We start from the raw sequence: 17,178 nt of genomic DNA, 5'->3' as shown, positions 1-17,178 counted from the left end.
AAAGGCAAAGCAAAATCCCTGATTTCTGTTGGGTCTAACATTTGGGAAAGAAAAGCTTTGCTGAAGTGGTAGTGTCCATCGGAAAAAATCCCATAGCCTTGTTAACTCTGCAAACATCTAGGATGCATTTAGAAGGTTATTCAAGTGAATCCTAATTCAGTGGCTTGGTTTGGAGATTGTCAAGTTTGGTTAAGAAACCAAGTCAGTTTCTCTCAGCCACAGCCTGCTCCTAGCATAACATTCAGAGCTGAGTGATGCTGTGAGTGTCATATGGAAAACCCATATCCTAGAAAAGCTCATTTTTAACCACTTACAGTTTTTCTAGGCAAGCTTTCTATTGCTCCCAAGTTTGGGGTTTTTGTTTTAGCACCCGTGCTGCAGCTGTAGCAGACTTTAAGAATACCGGGCCAGAACCTCAGCTGGTGAAAATCATCATGGCTTCTTTCCGGTCAATAAAGATACACTGGTTTACACCAGCTGCCTTCGTTGACTTAAAATAGAACTACAGCAGTTTTCGCCAGCTCAGGATCCGGCTCACTCCAGTTATTTCAGCATCCCCAGTGGGTTGATGATTTTATGATCTGAACATTTGAAGCTGGACATAGTAATCTGACTGTTTGTTTGGTTTTTTTAAAATTCTCAAGGGTCAGTTCTCACTAATCCAGTTTTCTTTTGCTTAAAGATTAACAGGCAAGAGAATTTTTTAAAAAATGCTAAAATTGAGTATTGTGTCTTTTAAGAGAATCCTTTAAAAAACCACCTCAGGGCCCAATTGTCTCAGCCTTACAGTAAGTTCAGTGGGAGTTAGGACCCTAAACTACTTAGGCTTTTGCACATCCCACCAGGCAGAGTCCAGATCTTCAAAGGTGTTTCGGCACCGAACTCCCACTGAAATCCTGCATTCCTGTCAGCTTCTTTCCCTGTGTAATCTGGCCCTCTGTATGTTGCAAGGTGCTATTTCGTGTAAAGAAGAGTGGCACAATTGGGCCCTCAGTAGGAAAATATTGCATATCACCATCATCGCTTGACCGTTTCCTCACTGTGAAGACATGTAACCTGATGAACACTGCCTTATTTTCCCCCCCTCCTCTTTTCTTTTGCCTCTGTGTGTCTTTGCTGTTCCCCTTGGCACTCAGTAGAGGTGCCCCAGCTCACTGACCTAAGCTTTGTTGACATAACTGATACAAGCATCGGCCTGAGGTGGACCCCACTAAACGCCTCCACCATTATTGGTTACCGCATCACGGTAGTTGCGGCAGGAGAAAGTGTCCCTATTTTTGAAGATTTTGTGGACTCCTCAGTAGGATACTACACAGTCACAGGCCTGGAGCCGGGCATTGATTACGACATCAGCGTAATCACACTCATTAATGGCGGAGAGAGCGCCCCTACCACTCTGACACAGCAAACGGGTGAATTTTGAAAACTTCCGTGTTTGTGACCTGGATGGTGTTTCATGCTGTCACTAACTACTAGGGTGACTGGGGCTTTCTCTGAGAAGAATTGAGCCACTCACTGTGATGCGGGGAGGGAAGGACAAGGACCGGCTTCTGTTTTAAATATAGGATGGGAAGGGCTATGCAGTTGGCATTTTTTTAGCCCTGTGCGTGAACTGCATTTTTATATTGCAGATAACTGCAAAGGCAGGGTCTTATTCATGTTGGCTTTTTAGCTTTTCAGGTTTCACTGTTAAACTTGACTTATATGATCCCCAAAATATAATATCCTGAATCACAATCCCCAAAGTGAGATGGGATCCCCCAAAGGGTGGATACAATTCTGGAGACACTCTTTGGTTTAGCCCCTGACACTAAATGACTAAATGGCTAAATGGTCAAGTCATTTGAGCTATTCGTATTTTTTTGGTGGTGGCCCAATTCTTCAATTCTTGCCTTAAAAGATGGAGAAGAAACATCGCTCCCTGAGCACACGTTAGTGACAGGCATGTCCCACTGTCAAGGTTCTCTGTAGTGCATGGGTAGAAGATGAACTGAGAATTAGTTTGTGCATGAAACCCCGGTCACATGTGAATAAGCTGCGGAGGTTCTAAACCCTTAAACACACAAGTAGACATAGAGGCGAAGGGTTTAATGGATCCTCTCCTCCCCTATGTATGCATGTATCAGTTTTGGATTAAATGACTTTTTCATATGTAAACTGCTGTATGGCAACTTAAGCCTCTCTTGGCCACGTCTCTCTAACCCAAGATGCAGCTGCAAGGCCAATATTACAGAAACCTGCCACCTTGTTTTCCAATTATCTCAACAGAATAGATTTAAGTATCAGCGATTTGGCAAGAGGTGAAAGGAGCCTGCCAGTAGCCTGAGTGTTTTTAACTGTAGTGGAACCAAATGTAGCTTAGGAGTATGTTTGCATGGATCTGACACAGTAGCTTCTTTTTTGCATGAGATACATTGTAGATTCCCTGAACGTCCACCTTGGTTAACTCTCACCTTCCAGAAAATGTTAAAACGACAACAACAATATTCTTTGCATGTAGCTGTTCCTGCTCCCACTGATCTGCGCTTCACCAACGTGGGGCCAGATGCTATGCGTGTGACCTGGACTCCTCCAGTATCCATTGAACTGACCAGTTTCCTGGTGCGTTACTCACCTGTGAAGAAAGAGGAAGATGTTGCCGAGCTGACCATTTCACCCTCCGACAACATGGTGGTTTTAACAAGTAAGAGGTTACCTGCGTAGGTCAGCTGGACGTAACGAACTTCTCTACAGCAGCATTGCTCAAGCTGAAGTCCATTGATGGTTGGCGGGTCTGCAGAGCACTTGCTGGTCTGTAGATCAATATGCTGGCTGTGGTCATATGGTATTAGCTCCCTCCCCCTGGTTTGCAGCAGTTACATTGCATTAAAATAGATACAAATACATAAAGTACTTTCCTTAATATTACTCCCCTATGTATTAATGGGAATAGCTGCCACGTGGACATTGAGCAGTCATGAAATGGGGAGACCTGGTTCTCCTGTTTGTGAATTGGAGGTGAGTTGGTCCATGAGTTAATTTCCCAGAAGATGTGGTCCATCCTCTGAACACATTCAGAACCCCAGCTCTCCAGTGAATTTCTTGTTGGAGACCCAGCATAAAGGGAAGGAAAAGCAAGAAATTGATTGGAATAAGTATAATGGACCAGATTCTCTGCTGGTGTAAATTGGCATAGCTTCGTTGATTTCCATAGAGCTATGCTAATTTACACCAGCGAGGGACTTGGTTCATTGTTTTAACAAAGTTAAAGTCCAACCATGTAAACCTTTTCATGCTAAGACAAGGACGATGCTTCATCATACTGGTGGGGGGCAGTTGAACCTGGTTAGGCATTAAGAGTAGGTACATATTGCCTATCTTGTTTGACAAAAAGTCAATGACTGGCAGTGCAGCGGTCTAGATGAAGACACAAAGGATCAAAATAAGCAAAAGGTCCCCTTTGAGTCTTTAGATTTTGGAAAGGAAAATAAATGCTCTAGCTGAAATTTCAGCAGTACAGTGTAACTGGTCTCTTGCATTTCTCACAAGCATATAATTAATTTGCTCATCTTGATACAAAAGTTGAGTTTTGTTGGGAGGACTTTCCCTAGAAACTGGACATGTTGGTTGAGGGAGAGACAGCACCTGCTTTAAAAATAAAGGACCACATTGTTAGCTGGCGTAAATGAAAATCGCTTCCCTGAAAGTCAGTGGTGCTACATCAGTTTACATCAGCTGAGGATCTGGCCCTGTGTATCACTAAATGCTCAGAGCTAGGAGGCCTGTATGGAAAACTAATCCCTGCTGCCAAACCCATCTAAATAATGTCCTTGGCAAATAACAATAAAAAAAGGAACCCGCCAACACTTGTTGCAGGCTAAAACTTCCATGAAACAAAAGGCCATTCCCATGGCAGAGACTGTTGAAGCGTCAGCTGGATTCAGATGTCTAGCTATCCATGGGGCTCAGGTTTTGCCCAGGCTAATCAAAAACCGGTCGCTCCACATACTGAGCCGTGTCAGCTAGAATTTGCTGAGGTTTTTCAGTTGCTCTGAGAGTCTGACAATTGCGAATGTGTGGTTTAATCCTTCAGGTCTCCTGCCTGGCACTGAATATCTGGTGAGCGTCTACAGCGTCTATGAGCAGCATGAAAGCACCCCTCTGACTGGTGTGCAGAAAACGGGTATGTGGATACCTGCTTGGAAAATGTCCATTTGCTTCTATCCCTCCTGTTAACCACTCACGGATAGGACAACGCTGATCACTGGGGGGACATAAAAGCCTTTAAGATTTTGCTCTCCTTGACATGTATTGTTATATTGTTGGAGAATTGCACAAAAGATTTTAAGGGAGTGATGCAGAGAGACAGCTTGGGAAGTGCTGAGCAAAATGGTCAAAGGGCCGGATCGTCCATTGGTTTTAATTAAAAGGTGTATAATTGACTTCAATGGGGCTATGCTAATTTACATCCACTGAGGGTTTGGCCCAATAAAAGACCAGTGTTCAGTCCCCCCAAGAGGTGTCCAAACACGTCACGTTCAGGTCCATCCACTGTATCCCTCTGACATTTTACAACCATGTATCAGAAGTATTCTGATGTTTTTGTACTTTGGCTTTGTCTGTTCTCTGAAACCAGGGCTGGGTGTTTTTGTTTTGGCAAACATTTAAAATTGTCAAATACCTCAAGTTCAGAGGACTCCAAATGTGGACTGAACTTGCAATGAGATTCCATTTTTTGCAACTATGTTCCTGTGGGGTTTTTTACACCACTGTATGACCCGGATCATTACATATTTATAGGTTCAGTGGTGAACAGTGTTTGGCAGGAGTGCAAGCAGGATTCTGAAATCCCACCGTGGGGTGGGGTTGGGGAAATCCCTCATCATTTCAAAATAAATGTATCTGTTATTCAAATAAACTGAACCTCCCTTTTCTTGGGGATCCTCCCGCCCCAACCAGGTCTTGATTCTCCAAGTGGCATTGACTTTTCGGATATAACTGCCAACTCTTTCACTGTGCACTGGATTGCTCCTCGTGCCACCATCACGGGCTACAAAATTCGCCACCATCTGGAACACAGCGGCACCAGGCCCAGGGAAGACCGTGTCCCACCTTCTCGGAATTCCATCACCCTCACTAACCTGGCTCCAGGGTCAGAGTACGTGGTCAGCATTATTGCTGTCAACGGCAGAGAGGAGAGCTTGCCCTTGGTTGGCCAGCAAACAACAGGTCAGTTTGGAAACAAGCCAGAAAAATGTACATTGAAATTCTCCTGCCCCATCTCGACAAGTTGTTAAACTGAATCCTTGCGGCTGGCTGGCGAGTAAGTGAACTACTGACAGCAGAGCAGAAAGTTGGCTAGAGGAGAAGGGGCTTGACTCAAAGGCCTCTGAGTTCAGTGGACAGACTCCCACTGATTCCCATGAGCTTAGGATCAGGCCCAAAGCACAGAAAATCTATCTGCTAAGGAGACAAGGCATTTTATCATACAAAGGAGTTTCTGAAGATGTTAAGTGTTAATTCAGATAGCCCGGGCCAATGTCCATTGTGCACATTCTTTTGTTTTAAATGACGTTGGGTGGGCCTGCCTCAGGGCATCACACTACCAAAGCAAAGGTAAAACCCAGGGAGCTGCTGGTTGGCTCCTGGGCTGGTAGATCCCATGAGGATTGAGGTCTTTCTTCTTGCCCTCCAATGGCAAACATCAAAGCCCTCCCACTGAGGGGAGTAGCCTTCAGAAATGAGTTCTCTGGGCAATTTCCCTCTCCCCTAGGATTTTCTGCAGGAGGGACACATTTAGGGCTCAATCTAGTGGCCACAGAAGCCAATAACAATCTTTCCATAGCCATTGGATTCAGGCTTTTAGCCAGATATGACACCTAGAGACCTGACTGCAAACTGTGGGCGATTGGAAAGACTTGTTAGTAGCAGCAGCCTCCAGTGTAAGCGGAGTAACAGGAGCCTGGGGAGCGTCAAATGTTTTTTAATTTTCTTTCTTAACCCTCACCTCTTTTCTAGTTTCCGACGTTCCAAGGGACCTGGAAGTTACTGCCACTAGCCCCACCAGCCTGGTGATTTCCTGGGATGCTCCTGCAGTTACTGTTAGATACTATAGGATAACCTACGGTGAAACAGGTCAGTGTGTTCTAATATTACCACTTCTCCAAGAGCTCCCCATGGACACCGAGTGCGACGCTTTAAGCTCGGGCCATTTAAAACCTGCAGCAAATAGTGAAGGCAAATGTGATTGATGATTGGAGCATGCAGCATGCTCTCAGAACTCAGTGTGCTTATGGATATGCACTGAGAGAAGATTACCAATAAGTAAACATAATGGCTGAACTTTAAAGGTGGGGCAAATCATCTTTGCCTACCACATCCAGAAACTCCATTCATTTCAGAGGGAGTTCCATGGGCCTCTCGTTTGCCTCTTGGTTTGGGGTGAAAAAGGCTTTTCCAACTTATTATGGGTTGACCCAAATCTCGTTAAAATCAATGGAAGTCTTCCGCTGACTTCAGCTCAGTGGGTTTTGGGTCACCCCTTGCTTTTTTGTTTAAAACATGAGTAATTATCAGCATTTTCATCAGATTTGCTTTCTTACCTGCCCTCCCAGGTGGCAATAGCCCTGTCCAGGAGTTTACTGTGCCTGGCACCATGTCCACTGCCACCATCAACGACCTTAAGCCCGCAGCAGACTATACCATCACAGTGTATGCAGTGACGGGCCGTGGAGACAGCCCCGCCAGCAGCAAGCCGGTCACGGTCAAGTACAAAACAGGTGAGACACATGGACAGTGCTGCTAGCTTCTGGTTTATCTCATAATTGTCCTCCGTTTCAGTGGGCTTTGGTGGAGTTACACCCCAGATGGATTTGGCCCATCGTGTTCATAAAGTTACAAAATGGGATGGCGGCTTTTGGAGAGAGGAGTTTAGAATACGACTAAACAAACTTACCAGAGTTGTGGACTTGTTGTTGGGGGGAACCACTTAACATCCATCTTTGTTGGCGTGAGCATACCAAGCAAAGGCTGGCTCCTTGTACATGGGGTGTCAAACCACTTGACTGTAGGATGTAGGATGACTATTCTGTCTGCATCTTATCTCTGGCATTTTTAATGCACTGTAGCATGTAGGTACTCTCTGACCCTAATAGAAACTACCCTTGATGAGCTCTCTGGGACAGGGACTGTCTTCTTGATGGCTCAAACCCTATACAAACAACTAACTCCCATTGAAACCGAGGGAAAATCTCTTTAATGGCCCTTTTAAAAGACTTCCACTGCCATTAATGGGTATTGGATGTAGTGAGCTAAGTACTATGGGCCTGATATGTGATTCTTGATTGGGACCCTAGTCAGATTGTACACTGCTTCGAACGGGGACTGTCGACTGTTCTGTCTGTACAATGGGCTTCCATTGTTGGTTGGCCTTTAGGCACCACTGTAATAAATGTGATCAATAATAATACGTGCTCTGATGGTACAAACAGTAAGTCAGAGCAGCGTGAGTTTTCCATTAAAGAAACAGTAACAGTCTAAGAGAAAAAGCAGAAGAAGTTGCAGGTGGGAGTTGCAGTGGGCCCTACAGACATGGGATACAGTGAGGAAAGGACACTTCCTGCATTGCAGATGCTCACCGGGCTTATTTTTCGATGTGCAGAGATTGACACGCCATCCCAGATGCAAGTGACCGATGTTCAGGATAGCAGCATCAGTGTCAGATGGCTGCCTTCGACTTCTCCGGTCACGGGTTACCGAGTGACAAGCGTCCCCAAGGATGGCCATGGGCCCATGAAAACAAAAACTGTCCCTGCGGGTGAGTACGTCTTCACATCCCTAGGGATGTCGCTGCAGTTGCCTGGAGTCCATTGGCACCACTTCTTAAAACCCCTAGGGGAGTCACTTGAGGGTGCCTGGGGCAAATTTCCCTCTCTGGGACTGAGCATGTTGTCTTAAGGGCTCTTCTGGTGACTTTGCATTTTGCCCTCTGGAAAATTTCAGTCTGTTTTACCAGCTGCACTGAGATTAGCTCTCAAGGCTGTTTGCTGCTGCAGTCAGGTTAATATTCAATCTTATTCCAAAAAGTAGTGAAGATCTGGCTGCATTTGTTTTGTTTCTCTAATGTCAAGAGACTGATTACAGGGCTCCAGCAGCCTCAAGGGGCCTCTGAGTGGATATGAATGACAGTAACACTCACTTGAAGGGCTCTTTGCGGAGCAGGCTGAAGGAGCCCTGGTATACGAGTCAGGCCAGGTACGGACAATCTAGTCAGACTCTGCTGACGTTTGGCATCCCAGCAGGTCTTAGGCCACAGTTCAGTACCCTTGCTCAGTACTGCAGCAAGGCAAATTCACCAAAGTTTGGTCCAGCTTTAAAAATAAGGCCCCCGAGTCAAAGCATGCAGTCAGAATTCCCCATGGGAATGAATGGGTAGCTGCTTGGCTGTGTTACCCCCCTGCTTCCTCCCACCTCCCCAAGTTCTGCAGTGAGCTCTGCCCATTCCGTGCAAGGGACTAGGCCAGGAAGCTGGAAAAAGATGAAAAGGTTGGCGAGCCATCGAAAACCCTGCCCGAGCTCTGTGGGTTCTTAGCAGACACCCAGAGAGGCTGCAGAGTTCCCACTGTGCTCAGCAAAGGCAGCAGGTATGCCATGTGACCATTAGTGACTGCATCTCTCTGCCCTCTCCAGTAGAATTCCCAGACGGAGCCACGCTGACTAGTCCCTGGTTTTTACATGGCGAATAGTGTGGGGCACATCAATCCTTCAGTGAAATTCCTTTTCCTGGCCCCTCCTGCTTTTCCCAAGCAACCCACACAGACTTTCTGCAGAGATGGGCAGGAGACAATCTGCGTAGCCACTTTTACCTCTACACGGCCACCACACACAGCTTTGACTATGCCTTTGCTCCCTTCTCTGCCACCTGGCACCAAGGGACTGATTTCAATGAGAGTTTGGTGCCTAAATACGTTTGAAGATCTAGGCTTAAGACACAAAACAAATATAAGGTGCCACAAGTACTCCTTTTTGCGAATACAGACCAACACGGCTGCTACTCTGGAAAAAAAATCATCTCTCTATTCCAAATTATCCCGGTGTTGTCTTTTCCTTGCAGATCAAACCCAAACTACCATCGAGGGCCTGCAGCCCACAGTCGAGTATGTGGTTAGTGTCTATGCTCAGAGTCAAAATGGAGAGAGCCTTCCTCTGGTTGAGACCGCCGTTACCAGTACGTATTTAATTTCACAGAAAAAAACAAAACAACCACCAGATCTACCTCTAGTATCTTCTGCTATGTAAATCCACTGTGCACAACTGGGAACTCCGGGGGGCATCTAGATCCTAAAGAAGGACAAGCGCCCCTCTCGTCAAGAAGTAGCTAGCTGGATCTGCTGCCAAAATATGCAATCCCCCAAAATGCTGCCAAAATATGCAATTCCCCCGCAATGCCAATGCTTTTATTTTCTTTCACTAAAAACAGCCTAAGCAAAATCATTTTTCTTTTTTTTGTTGGTCTGTTTGCCTTCAGCGAATCTTTGAAAAATGTTTTGCATAGACCTCATTTCTAGAGCTGGAGGGCAAAGGTGGTTTTAGAGGGCTAGATTTTGACTTAGAGCATTTGCCTATGCAAGGGACTAAGAACCCGCTTGACACCCTTATGTAGGCCACTAGACCTTGGGACCAGGTATGCAAAAGCAAGCAGGACTTGCATACCCAATTGCTCACTCCCAAGAGCAGCTAGGTGGGCAATGGGCGGAGTCTTGGCCCATCTGTCTGTGTGCTGACCTGCTGGTATAGGACAGTGACCGAGTACGACTTGGGGCTCAAGGAGAAAGCAGGGAAGAACCTGTCACTTAGAGGGGTGTTTCTAATGCACAGTGTCTCCCAGGGCTACTCCTAGTGCATCATGGTTTATGAACCTGTCCTTGCTCAGGCCTGTCTGTAAAGCCACAGTCTAACCCAAATAATGATAAAAGTATGGTAAGCAGAACAGGCATTTTCTGGAAGTATTGCATAGGATTATTGCACAAGCTGCATCAGTCTGAAGCCAAAAGTTTCCTATAAAATCACCTTTGCTAACCTTAAAGCATAGGAAATGCAGGTCTATAGGGCTAACATCACAGTGCAGAAAAATGACTCTGTGAATCATTATGAAGGTTAATTCATATCTGATGATTATGGGCCCAATCCTCAGCAGGTGTAAATGGGGATTGCTCCACAGAAGTCATCACCGGAGCTGTGCGTATTTACCCTGCCTTACGATCTTGCACTCAAGTGTAATCTAATGAGAGGACGACAATGAGTGGCTCTAATTTGTGGGTATATTTGTGAGATAATTGTGTGTGTGTATATGGGCATCCCATGCACACTTGTTACACAGCCAAAGGTTTTTATTGATTCAGAATATAATCTACATAGTCACTTGCTATCATTACAAATGGTTTAATTGGATGTTAATTTATGAAAGAAAATCGCGGGACTGATGCTCCTCGGCCTTGTACGGTTACTTACACTAGTGAAGAGTGAGCGCAACGTGTGTGTGAAAAGCTAACTAAATCAGAATGGTGGGGCCTCATTTCAATGCACACCAAGGCTCCTTACCTCACTGTGCCAGTGTAAAGGAGACTCTTAGTGTGTGTGAATTACATTTCTGACACTTTAAGGCCTTTCCATATGAGCTGAGTGGCGTAAAGGGGCCTAGTGTAAATGAGAATCAGACACATGGTGGGGTGAAATATTGGCCTTATTCAAGTCAATGGCAAAACTCCTATGGACTTCAGTGGGGCTGGCATTGCGTTTTACGCTCACGATGCAGAGGTGTAAAGATCTGTGCAAGGCAGGGGAGAATTGGGCACCTGCAAACCTGAAGACTGCTTTGCCTGTAATCAGAATGCTTTTTTCCCCCCCTCCCCACACCCTGCTTTTATCACATAACCTCTTACCATTAATTTGCCTAACAGACATTGACCGCCCTAAAGGACTGACATTCACTGAGGTGGATGTCGATTCCATCAAAATTGCTTGGGAAAGCCCCCAGGGGCAAGTCACCAGCTATAGGGTGACCTACTCAAGCCCTGAGGATGGAATCCATGAGCTAGTGCCCGCCCCCGATGGTGAAGACGACACTGCCGAGCTGCATGGCCTCAGGCCCGGTTCTGAGTACACTGTCAGCATCGTTGCCTTGCACAATGACCTGGAGAGCCAGCCCCTGATCGGGACCCAGTCCACAGGTACACCTCTGTCTACACCGCCCAGCAGGCCATAGCAACAATGGCATAAGCCCTGGTGGGTCCAGAGTCCTTCTGTGTGCAGTTGGTGCCCAACTGAGGGAGAACGTCCGTAGAAGCCTGGGGGACATTTGCTACTGAGAGGGGGCTTAGTGTGGTTGGAGAGGTGGATGATGTTTGAAGATTATTAGGTATTTATCAGGTTTCAGAGTAGCAGCTGTGGTAGTCTGTCTTCGCAAAAAGAAAAGGAGGACTTGTGGCACCTTAGAGACTAACCCATTTATTTGAGCGTAAGCTTTCGTGAGCTACAGCTCACTTCATCGGATGCATGGTATTTATTAAGTAAACCTCTGGAAGGTGAGAGTTCCTAAAATGGTCAGCTGCTGAGGATAGCAGGGTTAGGGCCACATCACAGACACTGCAGAGTAGGTGTCTTCCATCGCCTTTTAGCCCCTGTCCCTACCAATCCTAGTGCAATTCTGGGGGTGATCTGGTCCCCAGCACACATTAGAGCAGCCTAGCCTGAGCAGACAGTAACAGTCCTCAAGAAGCCATCCCAGGAGCATATCACACACTAGCCACACCCCCTCCTCTCTTTGGATGCCCAGGGTGGCAGTGGCAGGACCAGGGACAGATGCTATCAAGGGCAAAAAGGGTGGTGTCCTGTCCCTTTTGTGCTGCCAGGGCAGCACAGAAGGAATGGATTGGAGGCTAGGACCCATCCTTTAAACGTACATATTCTTTCAGGACAGTCCCTGCTATACCTATAGGCCACTTAACCCTTTTGTACCACAAGTGCATCCCAATCCTTCTTTGGCATTGCTCTGAAGGAAAGAGCACAGTGCTCTGTATGCTCACAGCCTGCCCCCAGCTTGTCATTTACACCTTTCCCACAACAGGGTAAGGGTAGGCTCTCTTCCAAAGAGTGCCTCCCGGACGTAACCATCAGGCCCTCGTTTCAAGGGTACAGCAGGAGAGATAAGACTGTTCAAGCATCTGATGCCTGACATGGAGTCCGTGAAAAGTTCCTTCAAGACAGGTCTAGACACACTCTGGCTCTGGATATTGCAGGTTCTCTTGTTTGCTGCCTCACAGCTACAGGTGTGCTTCATTGACAACACACACGTTGGTATGATGCACTCTTTCACAGGAGCATGGCCGTCCTGCTAGAGACCACATCAGAGCCAGATCCTGCTAGTTCCATTGATTAAACTTTTTATGAACCATCCTCCTCCTCTATGAAATAAGAGAAACGTGCACACACGCACATACACACAAAATAATTACCATTTCTTCCTCTATTGATTTAGAATTTTCCGCTTGCTAAATAATTCCCAATTCACGCCAGTGGTTGTATAAATTTCAACTGGGTCTTAGCTCAAGAACTGGGGACTGGAACGATTATGGGAGCTCTGTCTGCTACCAGAAATCTGAAATCTACTGCAGAGTTTCCCATGTTGCTATCAGGACTTGGCTGGCACTTTACCATCGATACCTCCATTAATTTGCAAATGAAAAGCTGACACTAAAATTCCCTGAGTGCAGGGAAGATTATGGATCTTAATTTACAGATTAATATAAAAAAGAAATTTAACTATCCTAAGTGCTAGAACGATTGAAACCTGTTTATACCTGTCATAAATGCAAACAGTAGGTCTTAAACCACTGTCTGGGTTTACTCTTTTGGGACCCTTTTACAAAACTATTGGAGTTCTGTTGATTTTCATGGGCTTTGAATGAGGCCCTCTTTCAGTAAGCAAGGGAGAATTCCATTGTATCTACATGCTGTAAAATCAGAGTGCTTTGCAGCCCCGTGGTAATGGTGGGCATGATGGTAAGCTATATATTTGTTCTGTTATAGACCAAGAATGACAACTAATAAGACAATCAATATGTCCCATGATGCTTCTTTTCTTTAGTTTATAGGAACCAAATGACTTCTTCTAAAAAGTTCTTTATTCAAGCATTGAGTATATCAGCTCTGGAAGATATCCTATGTAAACAGCATTATGGCTTTCACAGCCCTGATTCCCCACTGCCTTGTGTAGTCATCTACACCTGTCTAGGTGGCTGTCAAATGCTCCCATTTGGGCTTGGCAGTATTTTTACATCCTCTCTGTACTCACTGGGCTGCCTTCTCCACTCTTGTGCCCTTGTACATCCGGAGTAACTCTGTAGAGATCAGTGGAGTTAGACCAGCTGCAAGGCAGTGGTGAAACTGACCTGAAATACCCTGTTGGGGGCATGAAGAGTAGAAAAAGGTAGAAAAGGAACGGACATAGAGACTGACCTACTGAATGTAAGCACCACCCTAGCCAGCTTTTCATAGCACTGCCGCAGAGCTTCTCTGCTCTTTTGAGCTGCCCTTTCCATTTCTGTTGGACTACCCAGATCCACCCATTTCTGTTGGACTACCCAGATCCACCCATTTCTGGAGAGAAGTAGCATCACAGATTTGGAAATCCAAGTCTGATCCTTGAACACCTTAGCTCCTAGGTATTATGGTGACGGGATGCAATAGCTACCCAAGATAGACCATTACCCTAGGCCCTCGCTTGTGTATTTCACACCTAGGATTATTTCATGCTCATGACTGATAAATGCCATCTTGACTGGTGCCATGTTCTTCCAAACTAATGGTCGTCTAATTACAATTTTCACAGCAATTCCTCCTCCAACAAACCTGCAGTTTGTTCAGGTAACTCCAACCAGCCTGAAAGTCAACTGGAATGCGCCCAACGTTCGTCTCACTGGCTACAGAGTGCGAGTGAATCCCAAGGAAAAGATGGGGCCGATGAAGGAAATCAACCTCTCCCCAGACAGCACGTCTGCTGTCGTGTCAGGATTAATGGTGATTTTTTGACATTTCATTTTAACGGGTGCAGCATGGGAGGGGAGATGTTGGATTTCTTATGCAATTCAAAAATGCTTTGGGCTGGAACCGCCGTGGGGGTAAATCATCATAGCTCCTGCCGATCTGGCCTTTGTTTTAAGTCTGGTTAGCTGTGGAGCATAGTCCCTTGGCTCTCAATAGTTAAGACAGTAGATCTGTTTGCTTAAACTGCAGTCTCCCTGTCCCCTCTTCACTCTGCCCCTTCCAGTAAAGCCTGGGGACTTCTCAGGCAAATATGCTTCTGTCATACACAAGCTACTGGGCTCGTTACCAGAGGAATGGTGAAATTCTCTGGCCTGTGTTATGCAGGAGGTCAGACTAGAGGATCTAATGGTCCCTTCTGGCCTTAGACTCAGTGAATCTATTTATCATTTTTTTGGAAGCTCCTGAATAATTTGCAAAAATTAAACTTTTCATTAAATCCATTTTCAAACCTGAACTGGGCCAGCTCCAGCCGCTCTAAACTGAATTAGTTCCAGAGGAGTCAAGGGCTGATGATCTGACTCCTGTAGACTGCGATCTGGAACCTCCATTGACATTTTTCCTCAAAGCAGAGCACTCTTTGGCAGTGCAATGTTTCTGTCTACATTAGGTAGCTCAGGACATAAATTCCCTTCCTTTCTGGAGTCCTAAGCTTTCTGTCCCCCAAACCTCCGTGTTGTTCAGGTTTCCACTGTAATTTCTTCTGCTTTCCTGTGACTGCTCACTGCCACTGTTATAGATCCGGCAATGCTGCAAGCGGAGAATTGCACACCTTTTCTTTAGCCAGCTATCTGGCCAGTAGATACTATAGTTGTACTCCAGTATATACTTAGCACTGCTGGCTAACATTCATGAAGGATCTTGGGTTCCTAGTACTGGCTGCCCTTGCTCTACCAGGCTTCCCACTTCCATTTTTTTCATGTATTTATTTCAAATACATTTTCAAAGTTAAGGTTTCAAGCAGTCACTAATAACAGTTTCAGCCTAAATGTGGTTTGCTTGGGAAAAAAAACAAGGGCCTGATTCTCTTCTGACTTGCATCTGTGTTATACCAAAGTAACACCATCGACTTGAACTGAGTTATGCTGGTTTAACGGAGATGAAAATCAGGTCTCACTTTTTTATTTTTGCATTTAACTGGAAGTAAGTCTAACCCTCCTCGTGATCTTGAGCTCACTTAATTTCTATTTTTTTTTTTAAGAGTTTCATGTTTAAATAGGACATCCATGGAGACTAACCAATGTGAATCTACTAACTTTTGGATAAGCTCATGCTTGTTTCCCTGTGTCCCAGCTTTACCGGCTTTTCTGAAGATCAGACAGTCCATGTAGCTCCCTTATCACTGTATAACTTTGTTATTTCTAGGTGGCAACCAAGTATGAAGTCAGTGTGTATGCTCTGAAGGACTCTCTGACTAGCCGGCCAGCCCATGGTGTGGTCACCACCCTCGAGAGTAAGCAATCATACTTTACTAATAGCAGCAGGTGCTATGCATGGAGTCAATGGGCTAAGTCCTGCATAAGGACCTAGCAGATACAACTGAGTGAAGACATCAGCATGTGGCCCTTTGAAAATAGTTGATGAATGTCAAAGATTCTGCTAGGGGAATTTTTCTTGTAGCCCTCCCCTACCCCCTGCCAAATCATTGCTTCTGCCCGTTACACTGATCTCAGATCCTTCTGTGCAGATATCAGCCCTCCCCGCAGGGCCCGTGTGACAGATGTTACTGAGACAACCATCACAATCACCTGGCGCACCAAGACAGAAACTATCACTGGTTTCCAGGTTGAAGCCATCCCAGCAGATAGCCAGACCCCCATTCAACGGACCATTAGCCCTGACGTTAGATCCTACACCATCACCGGTAAATGAGATTCTTCATCAGACTGTCTCTTCTGCATTGTAATATCTTTCAGCGACCAGGCTCACTGGAGATACATTTGGTTGCTAATCTGTACTGGGGATACCTTGGTGGGAATGGAGCTCAGGTGGAATTTAGGTGCTACTTCTAGGTGGCTTCCTCATGCTGATCTTCTAACACACATACACATTAACCTTGAGAACCCTCTTTAAAGTCTTTGATCCTACCAAGCCCTCTGAGAGCAGATTGAAGATAACAGACCTTTCTTACATGGAGGGGTTGTAGAATCTGGCCCTGATTTGATGGGAGCACAGGAAAATAGTCTTGCGAGCATTCACATTTTGTCTGAGGATGGAAGTGTTTTCCAGAGCAGCTGCTAAGGAAGTGCACTTGTTCAGACCATTAATACTCTTGAGTCCTGGATTTTTCACTTGCACTTTTCAGACCTTGTTTCACATCATGATCAGAGCCTTGTTAGTCGGTCCAGACATACAGCTGTCTGATTTCATGCAGGACTGATAGAAGGTTTCTAATGGAGATATTTCTAGACTAAGAGCTGAATAGATCTCCAGTGACCATCATTCCCCAACCCTCTTGGTTCCATTCCCTAGATCATCTTTGCATTCATGTTTTTTCTGCTGGTTCTACTGGTACCTTGTTTTGTTTTTCTATTCATTATTCCTACCCTGATCATTGAAAACTAACGAGAACAATGTCCCCGTCTCCTTGTAGCAACCCTTTATGCACTGATTGGTCATAGTTTTGTGCCCTGTAGCTGAAGCTAAGGGAGAGCAATGGTGGGAGGAGGCTGAATACCCTGTTAGATGATGTGTATTTCTTGGATAAAGGTAATAACCATCTCGGATTTATGAGTGGGATTTTTCAAAAGCACTCTGCATTGACCCAAGTCTGCTCCCATTGACTTCAGCAGGAGCAAAGTTAAGCCAACGGGGTGCTTTTGAAAAATCTCACTTCTAATTCTTTGCAGGTCTACAGTCAACACATCCAGCCTGGGCATGAAGAGCTAGTTAGATTCTACCTGTAGTAGTGATTCCAGCAGCTTTCTGTATCACTTTTTAACCAGGCAAGTCTGAAACTGTAATATTTCTACTCCAATTCCAGGCTTGCAACCAGGCACGGACTATAAGATCTACCTTTACACCGTGAACGAGAATGCCCGCAGTTCCCCGGTAGTGATTGATGCTTCCACAGGTAATGGGTGCTTCTTGTTACATCGG

General features: G+C 45.6%; 1 protein-coding gene across 4 annotated transcripts in view; it reads left to right on the top strand.

Annotated features, from left to right (window-relative positions):
- FN1 (fibronectin 1) overlaps positions 1–17,178 on the top strand; it is a 67,381-nt gene that overhangs the window by 39,926 nt on the left and 10,277 nt on the right. Inside the window, exons 25-37 of one of the 4 annotated variants that reach the window (XM_084644140.1) lie at positions 1,140–1,412; positions 2,501–2,683; positions 4,073–4,162; positions 4,939–5,208; positions 5,998–6,114; positions 6,594–6,758; positions 7,640–7,795; positions 9,092–9,205; positions 10,938–11,207; positions 13,868–14,055; positions 15,445–15,532; positions 15,767–15,943; positions 17,063–17,152. In XM_084644140.1, coding sequence (XP_084500266.1) covers positions 1,140–1,412; positions 2,501–2,683; positions 4,073–4,162; positions 4,939–5,208; positions 5,998–6,114; positions 6,594–6,758; positions 7,640–7,795; positions 9,092–9,205; positions 10,938–11,207; positions 13,868–14,055; positions 15,445–15,532; positions 15,767–15,943; positions 17,063–17,152 — 2,181 coding nt within the window. The remainder of the gene's footprint in view (positions 1–1,139; positions 1,413–2,500; positions 2,684–4,072; positions 4,163–4,938; positions 5,209–5,997; positions 6,115–6,593; positions 6,759–7,639; positions 7,796–9,091; positions 9,206–10,937; positions 11,208–13,867; positions 14,056–15,444; positions 15,533–15,766; positions 15,944–17,062; positions 17,153–17,178) is intronic. The other 3 variants (XM_084644141.1, XM_084644142.1, XM_084644143.1) reach the window with 3 other exon arrangements.

This window comes from Lepidochelys olivacea (assembly GCF_965140295.1).
Source record: "Lepidochelys olivacea isolate rLepOli2 genome assembly, chromosome: 11".
Classification (NCBI taxonomy): domain Eukaryota; kingdom Metazoa; phylum Chordata; order Testudines; family Cheloniidae; genus Lepidochelys; species Lepidochelys olivacea.
This window is presented reverse-complemented; position numbering and strand designations above follow the sequence as displayed.